This window comes from Echiichthys vipera (genome assembly GCF_963691815.1).
Source record: "Echiichthys vipera genome assembly, chromosome: 19".
NCBI classification, from domain to species: domain Eukaryota; kingdom Metazoa; phylum Chordata; class Actinopteri; order Perciformes; family Trachinidae; genus Echiichthys; species Echiichthys vipera.
Window position 1 is genome coordinate 6021507 of NC_139844.1, and position 20654 is coordinate 6042160.

Genomic DNA, 20654 nt, shown 5'->3' on the forward strand with positions numbered 1-20654 from the left:
AGCGACAGCGCCACTTGGTGACGGGATTACATAAAACCCTGCATCAACTCAAACTGAACAAACTGAACAAAGTCAGTGATTCCATTTAAACATGATGAATATGTTTCAGAGCTCTGTTTGCATCCTGAGGATCAAAAGAAACTTCATTCGACTGTTTGAACATTTATGAATAGTATTCTGTTTTTCTCTCATCACTCACTCAATCAACTCTCTGCAGCGCGTCAAGCGCGTGCTCACCTGAGGCGGACGCAAAGCATCCTGGGATGTGAGGCGACCAGATGGTGCTGTAGACGACCCCTTCATGACCCCTGAGCGTGCTCAACGATCGGCTGAGAGCGGCGTCCCACTGGAGGAGACGAGAAAAGACTGCGCTGTCAGAGGAGAGGACGGAAACAGGAAGGAAAAGACAAAACAACAACTCACCACTTTAGCAGTTTGATCCCACGATCCAGAGACGATGAGGTTCTCCCCTCTGGTCTGACTCCAGTCTACAGCGTACACCTTCACACACACACATCATCCACAAGTCCACATGGTGTTGTCTTCTGGTGAATGTATGTGTGTGTGTGTGTGTGTGTGTGTGTGTGTGTGTGTGTGTGTGTGTGTGTGTGTGTGTGTGTGTGGGTATCACCTCTTGCGTGTGTTCTTTGGCCACTCTCAGTGGAGCATTGTGATTGGCTGTGTCCCACAGCTGCAGGCTGCCGTCCCCGCCCCCCGCGACCATGACATGCTCGTTGGCTTCGCTCCATGCTACATCGAACAGACCATCGCCCCACTGCCAGCTGGCATGCACAGGCGCACACGGGCGCGCACACACACACACACACACACACACACACACACACACACACACACACACACACACACACACACACACACACACACACACACACACACACACACACACACACACACACACACACACACACACACACACACACACACACAGGATGAGTTTAAACGTGAACCCACTTCAGCGCTCACACTAAACTAACCAAGTGTGAAGGCTTGAAACACTTCTGCTGCTCGACACAACAATAAGACCACCTGACAGAAACCATAAGAAACTAATTTAACTATTTACATAATCCGTTCATCACTTTGAGTCATTTTTTAAGAAAAAAAACCTCCTAATTCACTGATTCCAGCTTCTTAAACGTGAACAAAACAAGGCATTTGAGGGCGTCATCTTGGGCTTTGGGAAACACTTTTATGGACCAAACAGCTGATCCATTAATGGAGGAAATGATGGACAGATGAATCCATAATGAAGATAATTGTACAAGAAATAACTTTACCTTGTCACCACAGCAACCCCTGTCTCCGTCTCGTCCAGGACCAGAAGGGAGCCAGAGCCTGAAAATGTACACAGAGTGAACAGAACTCACAGATACAGAAGACAAAAGTGTTTAAGTGAGGTGCTTCAGACTCTGCAACACTGCACGCACAGAATAGACAGCCAGCAGACCACAACAGCACCATACTCACCAGCGATGCCGTAGTACTGTGACGCAGCACAGGCCACTCTGTTGGGGATGAACGGAGACACTTCCACAGCGTAGCCATGACGGGCCGGAGAGCGAAACACCTTCACCATCACCAGCAGATTCTTGCGGCCCAGAGGGCTCCCTGCTGGAAGGCTGAGGATTACATTCAACACAACTCTCTTCTCTCTTTCTCTCACCTTTTCTTCCTCCCCATCCGGTGCAGACAGATGTCCGTCCTCCACAGAGCTGGGTCTGTCTGACTTTGCTGTCTGTTATAGGGAAGGTTTTCGTTGCCACCGTACTCTACGGGGGAATTGTTGGGTCTATGTAAATCATAAATAAGTCATAGAGTGTGGTCTTTACCTACTCTGTAAAGTGTCCTGAGATAACTTTTGTTATGATTTGGCACTTGGCAATTGAATTGAATTAAAACTAAAAAAAATAAGTTAAGTTATTAAAAGGTTATATATACTTGAAATTCTGTTATTTTTTTATTGTTCAGAATTTGATAGAATATCTGCTGTGTCTGTACCACTGCACACACAAAAACCTTTATTTTAAGGGGGAAAAAAGAAGTGATCGAAATTAGAGATCAGTAACCACTGTGTCAGAAGAGAAGATTTCACCACTGTTTTCTTCTCTAGGATTAAAAAATGAACAGGAAGTGTGGAGGCCACAGCTTTGAATGGCTTCAGCTCATCTGCGCCCACAGGACATCACTAGTTTCTCACACTGCTCTGGTTTGATCTGCGTCCATTCTAACTCAGTCTCTTTCACAGTTCACTAACTGTAGTGGGTTTCTAAGACACTACTTTGTTACCAGGGATTTTCCAGAGATTCTCTATGGGGTTTGAATCTGGACTCTGTTCTGGTTATTTTATTCTTTCAATATTCTCAGCTTCAAGGAACTGCTTCACCTGTTTTACAGTGTGACAGGGGGCTTTGTCTTGTATGAAAATTGCAGCTGATTGGGAGACAATTGCAGTGAAGGAGTTGCATGTTGCTGAAGGAGGTTCACATGAACATCTGCATTCACCCTGTCATGGAGCTGTACAAGAAGCCCAACTCCTGCTGCAGAAAACATCCCCCAAACCATGATCTGACATTGGTGAAGTTACATTTATTTGGGTCTGATGGAAAACATTATGTTCGACGTCGGACTAGGAACAACTGAAGCCAAAGTGTGTAAAGAAGCCAGTTACATTTGGAGGAGGAGGTGTCAGAGTCCGGATCTACACCCCATAGAGAATCTCTGGAAAATCCTTAGCGACAAAGTAATGACTAAGAAACCCACTCTAATCTTGTTCTCCAGTGCTGCTCCATGTGGACTGAGAGCTAGCCACACGTACTGAGCTAAAATACTGGTCAGAATAACTACTACTGACTCTAAATCAAGAAAATTATTTATTTTTTCAAACCATATTTGTCTTTTTTTATTATTAAGAAATGGAGTAAAACAATTAATGTTGATTGATTTTCAGTCTATCAATAAAAATATATTTGAAAAAGTATATTTTGATACTGATACTTTTGTAAGTCATGGTGAATGGAGGACTTTTCCCTATAACAGAGTATTTCTACACTTTATTGATACTTTTAGTGAGGTAAAAGAGCTGAATACTTCCTCCATTTTATTTCTATAGAAGTATGTATAAGTCTAATGATAAACGTAGTCTCTTTATGATATTTTGGATCTCCTATAGTAGCTAAATTATTCCAGAAGTGAATGAATAAGGAAGAAAATGACAGAATCGTCACATAATCACATTAAAACCGGACAGGTGCATCCGTTAATAACGGTTAAAAGCTTACTCACAGATGAAAGAGAACAACTTTCACACTTTAACGTCACGTCAAAACGTTAAAACAACCAGAAACGGTTCATAAACACTCTAGAAAACACGTCAGGATGGTTCCAGCAGCTCTTCTTCTTCTACTCCCACTTTACTTCCGTGTTTTGATCAGCTGACCTAAGAACCCGGATGAAAGCAGCTTTGGTTGTAATACCGAGAGGCGTCGATAGGTGGCGGTGTTTCTGAAACAAAACAGCACCGCAGAAATAAAACGATATTTTCTTCTATTGTTTTTATATCTTCCCAAATCAGCACACGGTATGCTACAACATGCGTTTATGTAAATGGAGTTACATTTTAATTGTGGCCTGTAATATATATTTTACATACATGAAAGCAACATAACTTTTTTTATGTGGATACTAACAACTATGTATTACAACTCTCATCCTCTAAAAGAGCAGGGGAATAAAACTGTGTCATGAACTCCTTTTTAAGAATAATTCAAGATTCATATTCAAGAACTTTGTTGGCGACACTGCAACTGCGTCCTCTTCAAATGGTGCTCAGTATCTCCACCTATTTACAAAGAATAAAATAAGCATGTGTATTCCTAAATAATAAAATATAATAAGGCACATATAACTATAAAGAATTATAATTATAGGGCACATACATTCATAAATAAGGCACATATAATTATAAAGAATTAGAATATAAGGCACATATATTCATAAATAAGGCACATATAATTATAAAGAATTATAATTATAAGGCACATATATTCATAAATAAGGCACATATAATTATAAAGAATTAGAATTATAGGGCACGTATATTCATAAATAATTAAATATAATAAGACAAAGAATAAAATAAGGCATGTATATTCATAAATAATCAAATATAATAAGGCACATATAACTATAAAGAATAAAATAAGGCACATATATTCAAAAATATTAAAATATAATAAGACATATAATTATAAAGAATAATGTAAAATAAGGCACATATAATTATAATGAATAAAATAAATAAGGCAGGAAAAATTCAGACTCTGGGATAAACTGGTTTCATAATTTCTGAGACAAAACTGTTTAAAAAACAATCCACAAAACCACTGACAAACAAAACAAACTGTTTTTGGTTTGGCTCTTAAAAATGGATTAAACACAACTTTATTTTAAAAGGGTGCACCAAAGATTTCATTGAGTTACTGAATAACTCACACGCAATGAGCCTGGAGGTCTAAATAATAATAATATACATAAACATAAACATAAAATGCAGCTCAAAATAGATAAGAAACTAATAATAAAAACCGGAGACATAACGATATTGTAGGAATTCCTTAAGAGATTTTTTTTTTAATTAGAAAAAAACAGGAACAATAGTTTTCATAATTGAGATTTCATTGACATAAGAAGCCATAAAGCAAGAACGAGAAATATTAAAGAAAATATAAAATGATGTTAAAAATTTTGGAATTAAAAGCAAAATCATAACAATATGTTGTTTGTCTGATTTGTGATGAGAGTTTAGAGTCACGGTGTAGTTTTTTTTGACTCACTCATCTTCAGCCTCTTATCCGGCGTCGGGTCGCGGGGGGCAGCAGCTCTAACAGGGGACCCCAAACTTCCCTTTCCCGGGCCACATTAACCAGCTCTAACTGGGGGATCCTGGTCCTGGGTCTGCCCCGAGTCCTCCTCCCAACTGGACGTGCCTGGAACACCTCCCTAGGGAGGTGCCCAGGGTTCATCCTTACTAGATGATCCTGAACCACCTCAACTGGCTCCTTTCAACGCAAAGGAGCAGCGGCTCTACTCTGAGTTCCTCACGGATGGCTGAACTTCTCACCCTCTCTCTAAGGGACACTCCAGCCACCCTTCTGAGAAAACCCATTTCAGACGCTTGTACCATGCCATCAGGAACACATCATCTGCAAAAAGCAGAGACGAGATCCTCAGTCCACCAAACTGCATCCCCTCTCCCCCACGACTACGCCTCGATATCCTGTCCATGAAAAACACAAACAGGATTGGTGACAAAGCGCACCCCTGGCGGAGGCCAACCCCCACCGGAAACGAATCCGACTTACTGCCGAGGATCCGGACACAGCTCTCGCTTTGGGTGTACAGAGATTGGATGGCCCACAGAAGTGGCCCCCTCACCCCATACTCCCGCAGCACCTCCCGCAGTATCTCCCGGGGGACCCGGTCATATGCCTTCTCCGGATCCACAAAACACATGTAGACTGGATGAGCATACTCCCAGGCCCCCTCCAGGATCCTTGCAAGAGTGAAGAGCTGGTCCGATGTTCCACGTCCAGGACGGAATCCACATTGTTACTCTTCAATCTGAGGTTTCGACTATAGGACGAACCCTCCTTTCCAGCACCTTGGAGTAGACTTTACCAGGGAGGCTGAGTCGTGTGATACCCCTGTAATTGGAACACACCCTCTGGTCCCCCTTTTTAAACAGAGGAACCACCACCTCGGTCTGCCACTCCCTTGGCACTGTCCCAGACTTCCATGCGATGTTCCACGCAACTGACGTGTCAACCAAGACAGCCCCTCCAAACCCAAAGCTGTACTACCAGTCCGTCCCCTAAATGTTCCCCCGCTTAAAGCCATACACACACACGTTCCTGTTACACCTCTGCCCCTACTAGAAGTCTGACGCAGAAGTAGGAAATTTCAGATTACAAGTGAATGCAGCGTAACCTGCAGTGACGAGCTCCAGCTGCAGACCAACAGCTGTCAGCAGCGTCACTAACATGGCGTCTTATTAACATTTAGAGGGGGAATGTCTCCACAGACACACTGATGTAAAGACTCAGCAAAGAGACAAGTTCTTTCATTAGTGGGTCACATGATCAATCACCGTTTTAACTCACTCTGTCATAAGAGGACTTTAAATAGATTAAAATCTTACAGAGTACAATTTCAAATCATGACCATGCTTTTTCATAAACTTTGTCATAAAGTGCTCTTGTTCTACACAAAGTCCAAACATAACTTTACTTTTTATTTATATAAAGGCATTATGATATAAGGAGTGGGTGTGAACGTGGATGGTTTACTAAATGGACCTCTAGGGGCCCACAGGGTCAGGGGCCGACTTGCTTGCAAATGTTGCTAGAAAGGAAAAAAAACACAAAAACATCAAAAACATTCACATACCAGTTACAAACGAACCAAAATGATCACGATCAACTAAAAATAGATGCAAAACCCCCACAAAATGATGCCAAATTACTAAAAAAACAAATGCAAAAACAATCACAGGGATGCAAAACATTCACAAAATGACTGCAAAGACGCACACAGTCCATAGGGTCAGGGGCCCTGACTCAAAACATGTCCACAAAGAGACACAAAGCAACTTAAAATAGATGTAAAACAATAACCAACATGCCTACAGAGATTCAGAACAAGTGAAAACAGATGTAAAACCACCACAAAGGGACCCACTGTCTCATAATCCGCTCCAGCTGTGACGCCTGTTATTTGACTCTCATGGCTGCAGATCCCAGAAACGTTTGATTTGCCTGTAAAGAGAAACGTTGTACCAGAGTGTGAGGTTGTGAGAGATGAACCCACTCAGCAAGAAACTTGTAGGAAGCAGTAAAATATCTTTATGGAAAACAAAACTCTGACACATAAATGAATAACCGTTTCAACATCCTGTCCTCAGTCCACTAACCCCTCCTTTTGGTCCGACTTCTTTAGAGGATCAGTCATTTTTTAAATTCTTTTTTTCATGCTGAACGACTCGTTTCAAACAAACATACGAGCACATCCGTAAACACAAGAGTTAAAGTGGAGCGGCTGCAGGATTCTTTGTGGAGAGGTTTTACACATCTGTCCATCAAATCAAATCAAATCAAAAAACAATCACAAGCTGCTAATTAAACACTTCTGAATCAGAGGAACATCTGCAGGGGTCCCAACGTCCCTGCAGCCCCGAACACATCTGGGAGGAAATTCTTCTGCACAAACCATAGTTGTCATGGTCGCGCTGCAGCCCATCTTTCACATGTGGAGCTGAGAGGGCTGCGGGTCCAGAGCCCAGCCGTTGGCGCCCGCATCCATCCATTAAATCCACTGAATGTGATTTAATGGACACTTCAGTCATCCGAGTGTTTGAAGTCCTGCGTTTTTCTGATCCATGTGCTCTTATTCTACACATTAAAAAAAGACCAACATCCTCACTTTGATTCACATATCAGAATATAAACTGCCGTCCCAAGAGGATTTTATTCAAACAACAGGAGATGTTACAGGATCATAAAAATGCCAAAAAAAAACTTAAATATGTGATCCATAGAGTATTTATTAAAAATGTAAAGTATTTTGGGGTCACTGAAAACTTGTAGCACCGAACTCGGCCTCGTGCAGAAACTGCTGGATCTTGGTTCTGACCCACGACTGTTTATCTGCAGGAAGTCTCCTCATGGCCGGCGCCACGCTCATTAAGAATAGCGTCACATCGTCTCTCTGCTCCAGGTCCCTCTGAGCCTCCCGGGCCTCCATCCTCCTCAGGTACTCCTCCAGCAGACTGTCGCTGCTCTTCCTCTTGGCCCGGGTCGGCCTGGGAGACGGGGCGCCGCACTCGTCCTCGCCGTCTGTTTCTCCCGGCAGGCTCTCCACTTCGCCCTCCTGCTCTTCTGTTTTCAAGTGGTGCGGCCTGGATGGTGGCGGGCTGCGGTGCGTCTGCAGGTGATGGAAGTCAGGCTGAAGGACGGCCGACAGCTGATCTGAGGGCTGCGAGGAAGAGTGGGAAGAGGCTAAGGACGCAGCGAGAGACGTCACCGAATGCATCATCATCTCAAACAGTTCCTTCATGTTGTCTTGCTGTTGCATTTGAGCGCAGTCCTCTCTACCGACACTTTCCTCCATCTTTGCTTCTTTGAACCTGATGATGTCTCTGCTGGCTGACGACGGACGTTTCCTCTGAACGAACTCTGAGGAGCAGGAGGACGTGGTTGTAGTGGCGTCGACCACAGAGATGTCTGCAAAGACACAAAACAGCCAGACTTCATCTTCAGCGGAAACACGCAGCAGGATCTTTTAAAAGAATCAAATCAAATCGAAAAACGACCACAAGCTGCTAATAAAACACTTTTGAATCAGAGAAACATCTGCAGGGGTTCAAACGTCCCCGCAGCCTCGAATACATTTGGGAGGAAATTCTTCTGCACAAACCGTAGTTGTCGTCGTCGTCGCTGCGCATATCCGTGGTCGTGCTGCAGCCCATCTCTGACATGTGGAGCTGAGAGGGCTGCGGGTCCAGAGCCCAGCCGTTGGTGCCCGCGGCCCTTGCGTCAATGAAGGGGTTTAAAAAGGACAAAATGGCCGAGTATCTCCACGGCCTGTAGTTGAAGAGGCCGATGCCGCTCTCACGTCTCTCTTTCTCCCGCTGCCTCTCCCTCCGGTGTTGGTCCCTCAACGTCTTCCACTTCCGTCTGCACTCCGACTCTGATGAACACAGGTAGAGGAAATGTGTCATTACCGCACATTTAATATTAGATTATTTCATCCAAACTCTGATATATCTGCTTAAAAATCATCTTTTGGGATGATCAAATTTATCAACACATTAACAGTTCCCCTCTTCAATGAATAATGTATTTGGTGTGTGTGTGTGTGTGTGTGTGTGTGTGTGTGTGTGTGTGTGTGTGTGTGTGTGTGTGTGTGTGTGTGTGTGTGTGTGTGTGTGTCTCCTGCTAATTCTGTTAACTTCAGATAAAGTTTTGTATGTTATTTTAATCAGAATTTACAATAGTCGTTAACCTATGCAAAACACATGTAATACTGCAAAAGCCCTACGTCTGTATGAATATCTATGCATCTTATATCCTGACTTTGATTTTTTTTTTTTTTATTCATTTATTATTATTATTCCGCTTGGGCTAGTAATTTTTTTCTTTTTATTATTTTTCTTCATCTGTTATTGATGTCACTCACGTGGTTGTTTATATTGTATATATCTTGTATTATCTTGAATATGATTTATGCCTTTTTGAAATAAAAAATAAATAAAAACGTCTTCATACATGCGCACCAGAATAAAAGACTAACCTCTTGTATTTTTTTAATCATTTTAATTAATTTTTATTTGGATTTTTAAATTTAATTTTTATTAATCAATTTTTTTTTTCTTTATCTGTTATTGAAGTAACTTACTCGGTTTGTTGATATTGTATATAACTTGTATTATGATATATGCCTTTTTGAGTAACAAATTAATAAAATGAAATAGAAGATTTAAAAAAAGTCTTCTGTAGGAACCATTTTGCTTCGGAACAAGTAGCCAGAGAATGTCGGAAGGTATTGACGGACGGACCTTCTATTGTTTTGATCTATTCAAAAACACATTTGTTGATAATTGTAAAATAAAAAAGCGGTTTGACGGAGTGTCGCCTCACAGCCACCGTACACCAGCTTCGTGTGTGTCCGCCGGTGAAACTAACGGTTCTCGGTGAGTTCCGTTAACGTAAAAAGATCAAAGGAAACACTTACCTGGAACACCGACGATCTCCGACACTTGTCTCCAGGACTCGGCCCTCATGTTCAGGTCCCTGTAAGTCAGAGAGTTGGTGTCGTAGAGACTCGGGAACCCGGAGACGGCCAGGATCAGTTTGTGCTCCATCTTTGTTAAAAAACACACTCCGGTATTGAGAGAAGAGAGACCAGAGAAGAAGAAGACAGAGACGTGTTCCGTTTCCGGTGAGAAGCTCAGACACCACGATTGGTTCTCGCCTCAGCGCGTCACAAGTCATTTGCATAAAGTTTTTTATTATTTTATTATTTTTATTAATAGTATTATTGATATTAGTGTTAGTATTGTTGTTATTAATTACAATACTGTTTACGATATATTGGTAGTTTTTAATTAACTTTACCTATTTTTTAAATGATTCTATAGACAGGCAACAGCCTTGGTCCTTGTTCACAACAAACTAGGGCACATTTAGAATGTTTATGTTCTTTGAAAAGGTCAATTAGAATTTATATATTTCTTTGTGTGTTATTATTATTATTAGTAGTAGTAGAAGTATTAGTATTATTACAATACTGTTTCATATTCATTAATTTATTTAGTGATTTATTTTATCTTTTTTTAAATGATTCAATTAGAATGTATATATTCATTATCATTATTATTATTATTATTATTATTGTGTATAAATGTTTTGTTACATTAATTCCCTGCCTTTTATTCCAGCTTATGATGTTTAACTGTTGTTTTGTTTTGTTCATGATAAAGATTAAAAAAAAACATTCCACCGTCAGGGGCCATTTAGACATTTTATTTATATTCTTATTCTTTAATTCTTTGATTCATTTGTTTATTTAACAGGGACAATGGGCAGTCGTTGGCTGTCCCAGAGTTAGCAAAATAGCTACATTTCATCAGCCTGTGAAGAAATTGCATCAATCTCATCTTTGTTTGTCCAGTGTTGTTGTCCTTGTTCTTATCTGTAAGGTCTGTCTGTGTGCATGTAGCACTGCAGAGACACTTGTAACCTGTTGTGAAAAGTGGTGGTTGCAGGGCCCAGGAGGCACCTCCAGGAGGTGGCATCGCTCCAGAAAGTCCTGAACTCTTCACTCAGTCTGATGGAAACAGCAGCATCATGGACGTATTCTGAGCCAACGGGCCCCTGGGCATCGACCTGTCAGAGCCCCCCCACCACCACCACCACCCCACTCTGTCTACAAAGGAACAACACACCTACATTCAAAGAGTCGACTTTTACTGATTTCATAGTCATTTTGTTTTCTCTTTGTGCTCCTTTTACATCCATTTTTACTTGTTTTCTATGTCTTTGTAATTGTTTTGCGTCTATTTTTAATTCAATTCAATTTTCAATTTTATTTTAGTTACAGTACCAAATTATAATAAAAGTTATCGCAGGACACTTTACAGAGTAGGTATAGACCACACTTTATGACTTATTTATGATTTACATAGACCCAACAATTCCCCCAGTGAGTACGGTGGCAACAAACTAATTTTGCATCTTTTTGTGGTGGATTTGCATCTTTTTGTAGTCATTTTATTTTATTTTATACTTCTGTGTCATTGTTTTCTTTCTCTGTGTGATCGTTTTGCATCCCATTGTGATTTTTCTGTCTCTTTTGTGATGAATTTGTGTTTTTTTTCAGCAACATTTTATGAGTCAGAATCCCTGACCTTATGGGCCCCTTGCGCAGTGCATCAATGATAACGCACACTTATAAAATGTAGATGTCGATATTATTAATTATATAATACTGAGTGTTTTTCTTTTTCGTTGAAATTCTCTTAGAGTTTAACAGTTTACAGAATAAATGACAGAAACAAATGAGTCTTACACTTTGTGATGACAGAAAAGTGAAAAAAGACATTTGATTTTCTTCACAGAATCTCAAAAAAAAAAACACACAAGTCGGGGAAACCCCTGACAGTTTCCCAGACGGTTTACTCGCCTAAATAAAGCAGCAGGGATCAAAGGTCACCCTGTCTAAAAATAGAGCTTCCAGAGGTCAGAGAACTGAGCTGAGCAGCAGCAGGAAATCCTAAAAAACACACAGAGCACGAACTGAGAGAATGACGTCGCTCTAAGGGTCAAGAAGAGACACCTGTCGCTGTGTCTGCACCTTTCTTCCGCCTCCATCAGAGGAGCGAAACCTCGGAAGCTGATCAGAATCAGAATCAGAAATACTTTAATACTCCCAGGGGGAAATTATTTTTGTTGCAAACTCCAGCTATACAAACAACATATTGACAACAACAATATTATACAGATAACATTCATTCATCCATCATCTTCAACTGCTTGTCCCTATCGGGGTCGCGGGGGGGCTGGAGCCGATCCCAGCTGAGATCGGGCGTGAGGCGGGGTACACCCTGGACAGGACCCCAGTCTATCACAGGACACATAGAGACAAACAGAGACAGACAACCATTCACACCTACGGGCAATTTTTAGAGTCATCAATTAACCTAACACCTGCATCTCTTTGGACTGTGGGAGGAAGCCGGAGAACCCTGAGAAAACCCACGCAGACACGGGGAGAACATGCAAACTCCACACAGAAGGACCCCAGCCCGGATTCGAACCAGGAACCCTCTTGCTCTAACCAACGCACCACCGTGCTGCCCTACAGATAACATATATTTTTGAAAAACTAAAATATAAAACAATATATATATACAGGTTTATATATATATATATATATAACAAATTTACAAGAGTAATATATACAGATCAAAAGTACTGTAATAATGTGCAAAAAACAGATTGTTTATGATTGAGTCCGTATTACAGAGAGGGGGTGACAGACTCTCCTAGGGATGCATTAGTTTAATGACCACAGGCAGGAAAGATTTCCTGAGGCGCTCTGTGTAGACTTCTACTCCTCTACAGTGTCCACAGGTCCACAGGGACCTGAATGGAGACAGGGGTCACAGGGGTTTTCACCCTCCTCAGATCCTCTATGAGCTCCTTTGTTTTGGTCACGTTGAGCTGCAGAGGGTTCAGCTCACTCAAACAGGATATTTGATAAGGGTTTATTTCAACTTGGATCATGTTGAGTGTAAATTTGAATACATTTTCAGGATTATTTAAAAGACTGTGCTGCACAATGACACAACATTTGAAGTCTGTCTGTCGTTATGACAGCAGTATATAGAAAATGGTTTGTTTGTTTCACATTTCTGCTTGACTTTCTTTCTTGTTTTTTCTTGTTTCCTCTCTTGCTCTTATACAAAAGTCTGTGTGTGTGTGTGTGTGTGTGTGTGTGTGTGTGTGTGTGTGTGTGTGTGTGTGTGTGTGTGTGTGTGTGTGTGTGTGTGTGTGTGTGTGTGTGTGTGTGTGCGCGCCCCAGGGTGTTGGCAGTGTCTTGGGAATGGGGTGATCAGGACGTGGGAGCAGACGTGTACAAACACTCACATACTGTACATACACACACACAGTCCCAGACGAGGCTGAGAAACGGGTCTCTGTTGGCCAGAAGAGATACAGTTACACACACCCCTCTCTGCTATTCGGACACACACACACAGTCTGCTGCTCCGTCCACACGACTAGGTTTCTAATTCAAAAACAACACTATTTCAAAACAAAATAATCTGCGTCCACACAGAGTTTTAGCTCCGAGATAACATTATTTTGTGTTGAATTTACAGCATCTTAATATGATATAAATAATCTCTGGCTCTTTGTTTGATATCTAGTGTCGACGAAACCAAGCCCCCACCACAGCGACTTCCTGATTGATCCAATCAGGAAGTGCCAAAAACTGAAGTTATCTGAGTGTCCACTAGGGGCAGGTTTCATAATAGAGCAGTTTCTCATTGACCCCCATGTTAAACAGGCCGGTTTCACAGCATCATTAAACCTGTTTAAGACCTGGTACAAAAAAAAACATTCTAGTCTGTATGTTTAGGTCATATCTCCATGACAACACTGAGGGGGGTGATTTTTTGTACCAGGCTAGTTTTTATTTTATTGGAGGTTAAAGTGTATGAATAATTAGGGGCGTGGCCTCTTGAGTGACAGTAAGCCTCTGGCCCTCAGTCTGACAAGATGGAGACTTCCCGAAGGAGAGGACGATTGGATCAAGATGAGAGAACGGACCTGACGGAGAGGCTACGTCCATTTTTTATACAGTCTGTGAGCGAAACACATTGTTGCATAAAGCGTGCATTAGGAGGGCTAACTTGGTTCATTTACATCACTTGAACTTCACTTCCAATCTGAACGTCAGGATTCAAAAATCTGAGAATTCAATAAAGTTTTGCTTGATAGACTATATTTTAAAAACAGGTACTGTCAAATCTGATTGGACTGATATAGTCTTGGGTCAGGAACAGACCTTATTTAAATCATAAAAAATGTTTGGATCCCAGTCGGCTCTTCGTCAAAAACACGACAGTCTGAAGTTTTTGGCGAATGTGTTCATTGAGCGACTTTCATCAGGATAAATGTCCTGTGTACAGTGACCAGAGGACTCATCAGCTGACATGAAGCTAACAAAGTTAGCGTCGACTTTGCGCTCAACTGTTAATGTTAAGCTGGCATGTTAATGAGATGAACATGAAAATATCTTTTTACGGCACTGTCTCAGTGTGTGTGGGTGTGTGTGTGTGTGTGTCAGGTGCGCACACACACTCACGCACAGGTTGACATGTGCGCTGTAAACTGTCCCCTACCACATTCCCAGCATTCCTGACATTCTGCTGTTAATCTTTATGTGACGGTCATGTAGAGTGTGTGTGTGTGTGTGTGTGTGTGTGTGTGTGTGTGTGTGTGTGTGTGTGTGTGTGTGTGTGTGTGTGTGTGTGTGTGTGTGTGTGTGTGTGTGTGTGTGTGTGTGTGTGTGTGTGTGTGTGTGTGTGTGTCACATGTGTGTCATGTGATCCTGGTTGTATGAATGCTTGTGTTTGAGTGTGTGCATGGATGGATCATTCTGATGGTAATGTACGTTACATAATAGGATCTCACACCAGCTCTCTCACACACACACACACACACACACACACACACACACACACACACACACACACACACACACACACACACACACATTTAAGATCTTTCACCAGGACGATTCTCAGATGAGGCCAAATTACAGTTTGTCATAAAAACACACAAGAAGTGAACTGTTTCTGCAGAAACGTTCCCTCTCGTTGTGTTTGTTGATGTTTTCAGATGATTCTGAATTAAAGTTTTTGCCCCTTTTCCGATCTTTCTGTCGACCTTCCACGTTGATGTTTGTGGTGAGATGGGCCCTGCGTCAGGTTTAGAGCACAAAGGCTACGTTCACACTGCAGTTCCAAGCGACCTGAATCCAAGTTTTTTGGCTCATTTGGGACCCATATCTGATTTGCTTTTGACATTGTGAAGTCACATGGAATCTGACATTTTCCAATCAGAATTAGGCCACTTTTACATGAGCCACTGAATCAGATACGCATCAGATTTCTTTGAATGTGAACACAATCTGAACAGTCGGGTCGCATTTAATGTGGTTTTGACGTCATTCTTACCCACGCTGCTCTGTTTTGTAAATGAATGACAAATATAGCTGATTGAAAAAAAAGTGTGCCAGTCGTGGAACAGAATTAAAACAAACGTGGAGGACAGAGTAAAGCAGATGGTCAGGGGAGGGAGAGGAAGGTTTTAGACCTCATTAGTATTTGCCACACAATGTTTTTAGCATTAAGCCATAAAGTCCTGCAATACCGGTGCCATTGCCATGATCGCTTCCTTAAACACTGTTGTGTTGGATGTCATCAATGATCAACTGCGCATGCTGGTCACTTCAGGAGCGTGAGGTGTTCACAAAGCAATCTGCTAACAGGCCACATTTAAAGAAGTAATTTAAAGATGTGAACAGCCAAACAAAAAAAATCAGATTTGTGCATTAAGACCTAGTTTGAACATAGCCAAAGGGACACAGATGTGTTTGGAAAAAAAATAATTTTTTGTGTCCACATTACTGTGAAACACTTGTGTATCATAAGGGCACAAACATCAGATGTCAGACACATTTCCTTGTAACGTGAATGTAAGTTGACACTGAATGTGATGTACTGGAGGCCACGCCCACCCCAACTCCCCTGTCCCCAATTTCTCCCACCAGGTAACCGTCCACGTCTGACTGAAGAGTTCACTCTTGTGTCCGACATTACAGTGGACATTACAGTGGTACCCAGTCTTTATTAAACCAGAAAGGATTTAAAGCTGTTCAGGACTGTGAAAATCTGACTTCAGGGACTGAAACCAAACAATATTTGCCTGCACAGACACACACACACTCTGACACACACACACACACACACACACACACACACACACACACACACACACACACACACACACACACACACACACACACACACACACACTCTGACACCACACACACACACTCTGACACACACATACACACACACTCCAGCCGCCGCACACCACTTCCTTGCTTTCTGCCTCTCCAGTGTGCTAAACGCTGCTCACTCACGGCTCTCTTTCTTCTCATTAATGAGCACTAAATCACCTTCAGTCACGACACGACGGGCAGATTTTTCTTTCTCAGAGTCCTTCACTCTCTTCCTCCTTTTCTCCTACTTCCCTTCGTCTTCTTCCTCCTCCTCTCTCATTGTTCTGGAAGAGAACTGAAGGCTTGCTCATTCACTGGCGCTGGGCTTGTTTTTCTGCTCAATTTATTTATCCAGGACGGGACAGGACAGGAACGCCCCTCTACACATTCATACTGCTTCACACATTCACACCCGGGAGCTTCCCAACACAAACACGCTTTTACAGTCAACCCGAAGGCTGCGTTTTTACACATCTTTGTCAGAAATAACCTGAAAACACAGATCACATGACCATTCACGCACACAGAGCATGCGCGTGGAGATGTAAACATGAAGCAGATTGTGTGTAGTTTCTGTGAGGCCTAAAATCATGGATGCAGTAGTTGAAAACACAGAAAATCCTTCAGCGGAAGAACAGCGACGGTGAAAAGTCAGAGCAGAGATTCATTGTGTTGGAGTGACGACGACGTGGAACTGTTCCTGAAGGTAACACATCCCACTACGCAATGTGACGTCCAAGTGAAATATTTTCGATGTCATTTTTGGAGGAGAATTCTTTGTCCCCTGAAGGGGTTGTTCTGTAACGCCAGGCGATGTCTTTTTTCAACGTTCACCAAACGTCCAATATTGACATCTGTGGGACCTCCATGTAAGGGCCATTTATAGTCCAAATGTGGTCGTTTGGACGTCTTTTCAACATCAAGTTTAGACTAATTCTATTATAGTATAACATAACATGGCACTTTTCTAGGGTCACAGACCTTATGGCTGCCATTCAGCGCCTATCCAGCTGTTACGTGGTGACGTAACATCCTTTCAAAATAGGATTTCCAGGTCCAGGCCCCGTATTTCCACAACGCTGCAGTGCCGTGTTCCCCGTTGTTTGATCTGAGTTTTTAAAAACAACACAATTGTTATCGATAAAAAAGATGTCAAACTGATGAAAGAGGTGATCATAATTCACATGTTTGACCCCCACCATAAACATATAGTCCAGGCGTTTTATGAAAATAGGTTTAATAAATTTCAACAGAAGCAAACTCAACCGATTTTGTAACCTTAATATGTCCTGAGTGAGGAAAACATGGCCCGTAGAATCCCAATAGGGGAAAGTTGTGAAAATGACCCAAATATTCCTTATGCATTTACCTATTCATTATTTTTCTCACTTGAATAGGGGGAAAAAATAACCTTCAGATATCACCATGAAAATTACTGAGTTGATTACTTACATCAAGACAAACAAAAAATGTATTACAAGTTTTTTGAAATTGTTTGTAAACATGGACAAACAGGGCATAATCTAATTACGTACATACGTGCAACCCATTAGTGTACCCATGAGCATGAATAAATGGAGGCAGGAGTAAGTAGTCATCCTGTTCAGACCTTAACATTAAGTCTTTAATGATTCACCAAGACATTTTTACCTGTCTGTACCCAATGTTCACATCTGTTGTGGTACGTCAATTTGAAGTCCAAGTTGGGTCATGGTTGGATGTCCAAATAGTGGACCTAGTTTGGACGTCTAATAGATTTACGGAATTGGTCATGGACCAGCAACAAAATATAGACATGATCTGCGTGTCTATCCCCAGCCAATGTGTAGAGGGATGAGTATAAGGCGGTATAAGGTGGTAGAAGGCGGTGGAAAACACAGCCATGCATTACATCCTGCATCACTTAGTTTTCTCATCAGTCACTCTTATATAGAAAATGTGTCACATTGTCGTCCTGTCTGTGTGAAACCAAGACCTAATATCCCCCCTTTCCCAAAACATGTCTTTCTGGTATAAATGTGGCGTGAAGCACAAAGTCGGGCGTACAGTGACGTCCAACATCTGCGCGTGAAGATGTTTGCCCCGTGATCTGATAATTTTGGAGGTTTATAATCACACACCATGAGCTAATGGTTGTTTTAATCCTAACGTTGATTTAGCCGTTTACTGGGTCTCTGTGCCCAACATGGCTGTGAGCCAGGCCGTTTCACGCGTGCTTTCAGACATGTTGATATTAACGCAGATTATTTCTAATGGACCTAAAACACTGCAGTCGTGTGGAATTGTTGGGTCTATGTAAATCTTAAATAAGTCATAGAGTGTGGTCTATACCTACTACTATAACTAGAGTGTGTCCTGAGATAACTTTTGTTATGATTTGGCACTGTAAATAAAATTGAATTGAATTGGATGGAGTTCTTTTCCTGGTTTAAATCAGGCCTTTATCTCAAATTCAGTGCCGTAAAAGCTCATTCTCTCTGAACTGGGTAGGGTTTTTGCATTTCTCTTCAAGTGTATGTATGTGCATTTTTAGTGTGTGTGTGTGTGCGTGTGTGTGTGTGTGTGTGTGTGTGTGTGTGTGTGTGTGTGTGTGTGTGTGTGTGTGTGTGTGTGTGTGTGTGTGTGTGTGTGTGATGGGTAGTGACAGGCGTAGGCTCTGCCACAATAAGAGCCTGTGTGTCTGCAGCAGGAGGCAGGAAGCACCAAGAGGGGCAGAACGAGGGCAGAGGGGGGCATGAAGTCGGGTCAAACAGCCTGGGAAGACCATGGGAACGGGGGGGGGGGGGCAGTGAACTAATCAATGTGGATATTTTCCAACCTTCCCACAAACACCTGAACACACCATCAACAACCTGCTTCCAGCTGTTCTGCCTCTCCATCATGTCACCTGCTGTCCTGAGAAAACTAGAGTCACAGACATCTATAGATATCTGTCTGTACCAGTGTTTATGTTTTATGATATGTGTTGATATGAAAATCTGTGTTACAAAACATATGTTGTAAAAAACAACAACACTTGGGTGACTTTTATTTAGCTAAAGTTGTATTTAAATGAAATTGACTGATATTGAATATAAATTACTATTGAACTATTTTATTTTAATTTTTTTCTTTAATTGTTAAGCAATTGACTGATACTGAACATAAATTACTATTTAACTATTTTGTTTTTATTTTTGTATTTAATTGTTAAGCAATTGACTGATACTGAACATAAATTACTATCCAAATATTTTATTTTAATTTTTATTTAATTGTTAAGCAATAGACTAATATTGAAAATAAATTACTTATTATTTTTATTTATTTAAATGGTCAGCAGTTTATACTGAACATGATTTTTATTAAGATATTTATTTTATTTTATTTTGATTTATTTTCTCCATGTTAATTTAGAATTGGGATGGGAGGATGTAAAATATTGTTTATATATTCTGTAAGTAAGTTATTTACTCAAGTGAGCAGCCTTGCGAGTATTTTCGTTCTATTTTGATTTTATTTCTTCAGTTTTTATCTCTAAGAACTTTTGCCACTTTTTAGATCTTTATCTGCCCTTTTTGAGCGATGCAATAGCCGTGTCTTACTAAAGATGATCGTGCAGATGCATGAACTATCAGATGAGTAAACAGACGGTGCTGTTGCCTCAGTTTGGTGTTGAATCGGGAGATAATCTTGGGTAAGCCTCCTCCGGCCGCTCGTGGAGAACAGGTCTGAGGGCGAGTATCTGGACGTGTGATCTCAGATGACCGGTCCCACTGGGAAACTCTCTCAACAATGATCGCCTCTCAGCGACACCAAAGAATAACACTCTTTCACCGCAGGAGCACACAATTATCCTTTTCTCTCTTCGTCCACTCTCCTCGCTCCCTTCATCGCTCCACGTCCTTCCTTTCTTTCATCAGTTCAAGATGTTAATTCACTTAAAGTACGACTTTGTACACAAAGAGATCCCCTTCATTCTCTTCATGAGTGTGGAACACAGTCGAAGCTCTTCCCGTGCTCTGTAATTATAGAAAGGGATGGGAAATAGAGACGAGGGACTTTTCTGCTTTTCCGCTAAAAGGCACGTTTGATAAAAGGTTCAAAATACAAACTCGTCTTTTGAGCGCTACGTATGATATCTTAAAAAATAAGATGTTATTTAACGCTGTGAAATAGTGACTGGTATGTGACAGTGACGGTTAAGTTTAGACGACAAAAGGTGACGGTTAAGTTAAGTCGACAAAAGGTGACGATTAAGTTTAGACAACAAAAAGCAACGGTTAAGTTAAGTCGACAAAAGGTGACGGTTAAGTTAAGTCGACAAATGCCAACGGTTAAGTTTAGACGACAAAAGGCAATGGTTAAGTTTAGACGACAAAGGGTGATGGTTAAGTTTAGACGACAAAAGGCGACGGTTAAGTTAAGACGACAAAAAGCAACGGTAAAGTTAAGTCGACAAAAGGTGACGGTTAAGTTTAGATGACAAATGCCAACGGTTAAGTTAAGACGACAAAAGGCGA

At 41.4% G+C, this 20654-nt stretch overlaps 2 protein-coding genes across 3 annotated transcripts in view; both read right to left on the reverse strand.

The window, feature by feature from the left end:
• pex7 (peroxisomal biogenesis factor 7) overlaps positions 1 to 3410 on the reverse strand; it is a 57737-nt gene extending 54327 nt beyond the window's left edge. For both annotated transcript variants that reach the window (XR_014593633.1, XM_083933556.1), the window contains exons 1-6: positions 3304 to 3410; positions 1489 to 1629; positions 1299 to 1356; positions 632 to 782; positions 424 to 501; positions 238 to 346 (exon numbers count right to left, since the gene is read on the reverse strand). Coding sequence is in view for 1 of the 2 variants with exons in the window: in XM_083933556.1 (XP_083789682.1) it covers positions 238 to 346; positions 424 to 501; positions 632 to 782; positions 1299 to 1356; positions 1489 to 1597 (505 nt within the window). In the remaining variant the exon portion in view is untranslated. The remainder of the gene's footprint in view (positions 1 to 237; positions 347 to 423; positions 502 to 631; positions 783 to 1298; positions 1357 to 1488; positions 1630 to 3303) is intronic.
• A 4120-nt stretch (positions 3411 to 7530) lies between these two features.
• Positions 7531 to 9937, reverse strand: LOC310962151 (uncharacterized protein; the record flags this gene model as incomplete). Its single annotated transcript, XM_083934532.1, has 3 exons — positions 7531 to 8297; positions 8491 to 8763; positions 9808 to 9937. 3 exons carry the CDS (start codon positions 9935 to 9937, stop codon positions 7645 to 7647), a joined length of 1056 nt encoding a protein of 351 aa, XP_083790658.1. The 3' UTR covers positions 7531 to 7644.
• Between the last annotated feature and the right edge of the window lie 10717 nt (positions 9938 to 20654).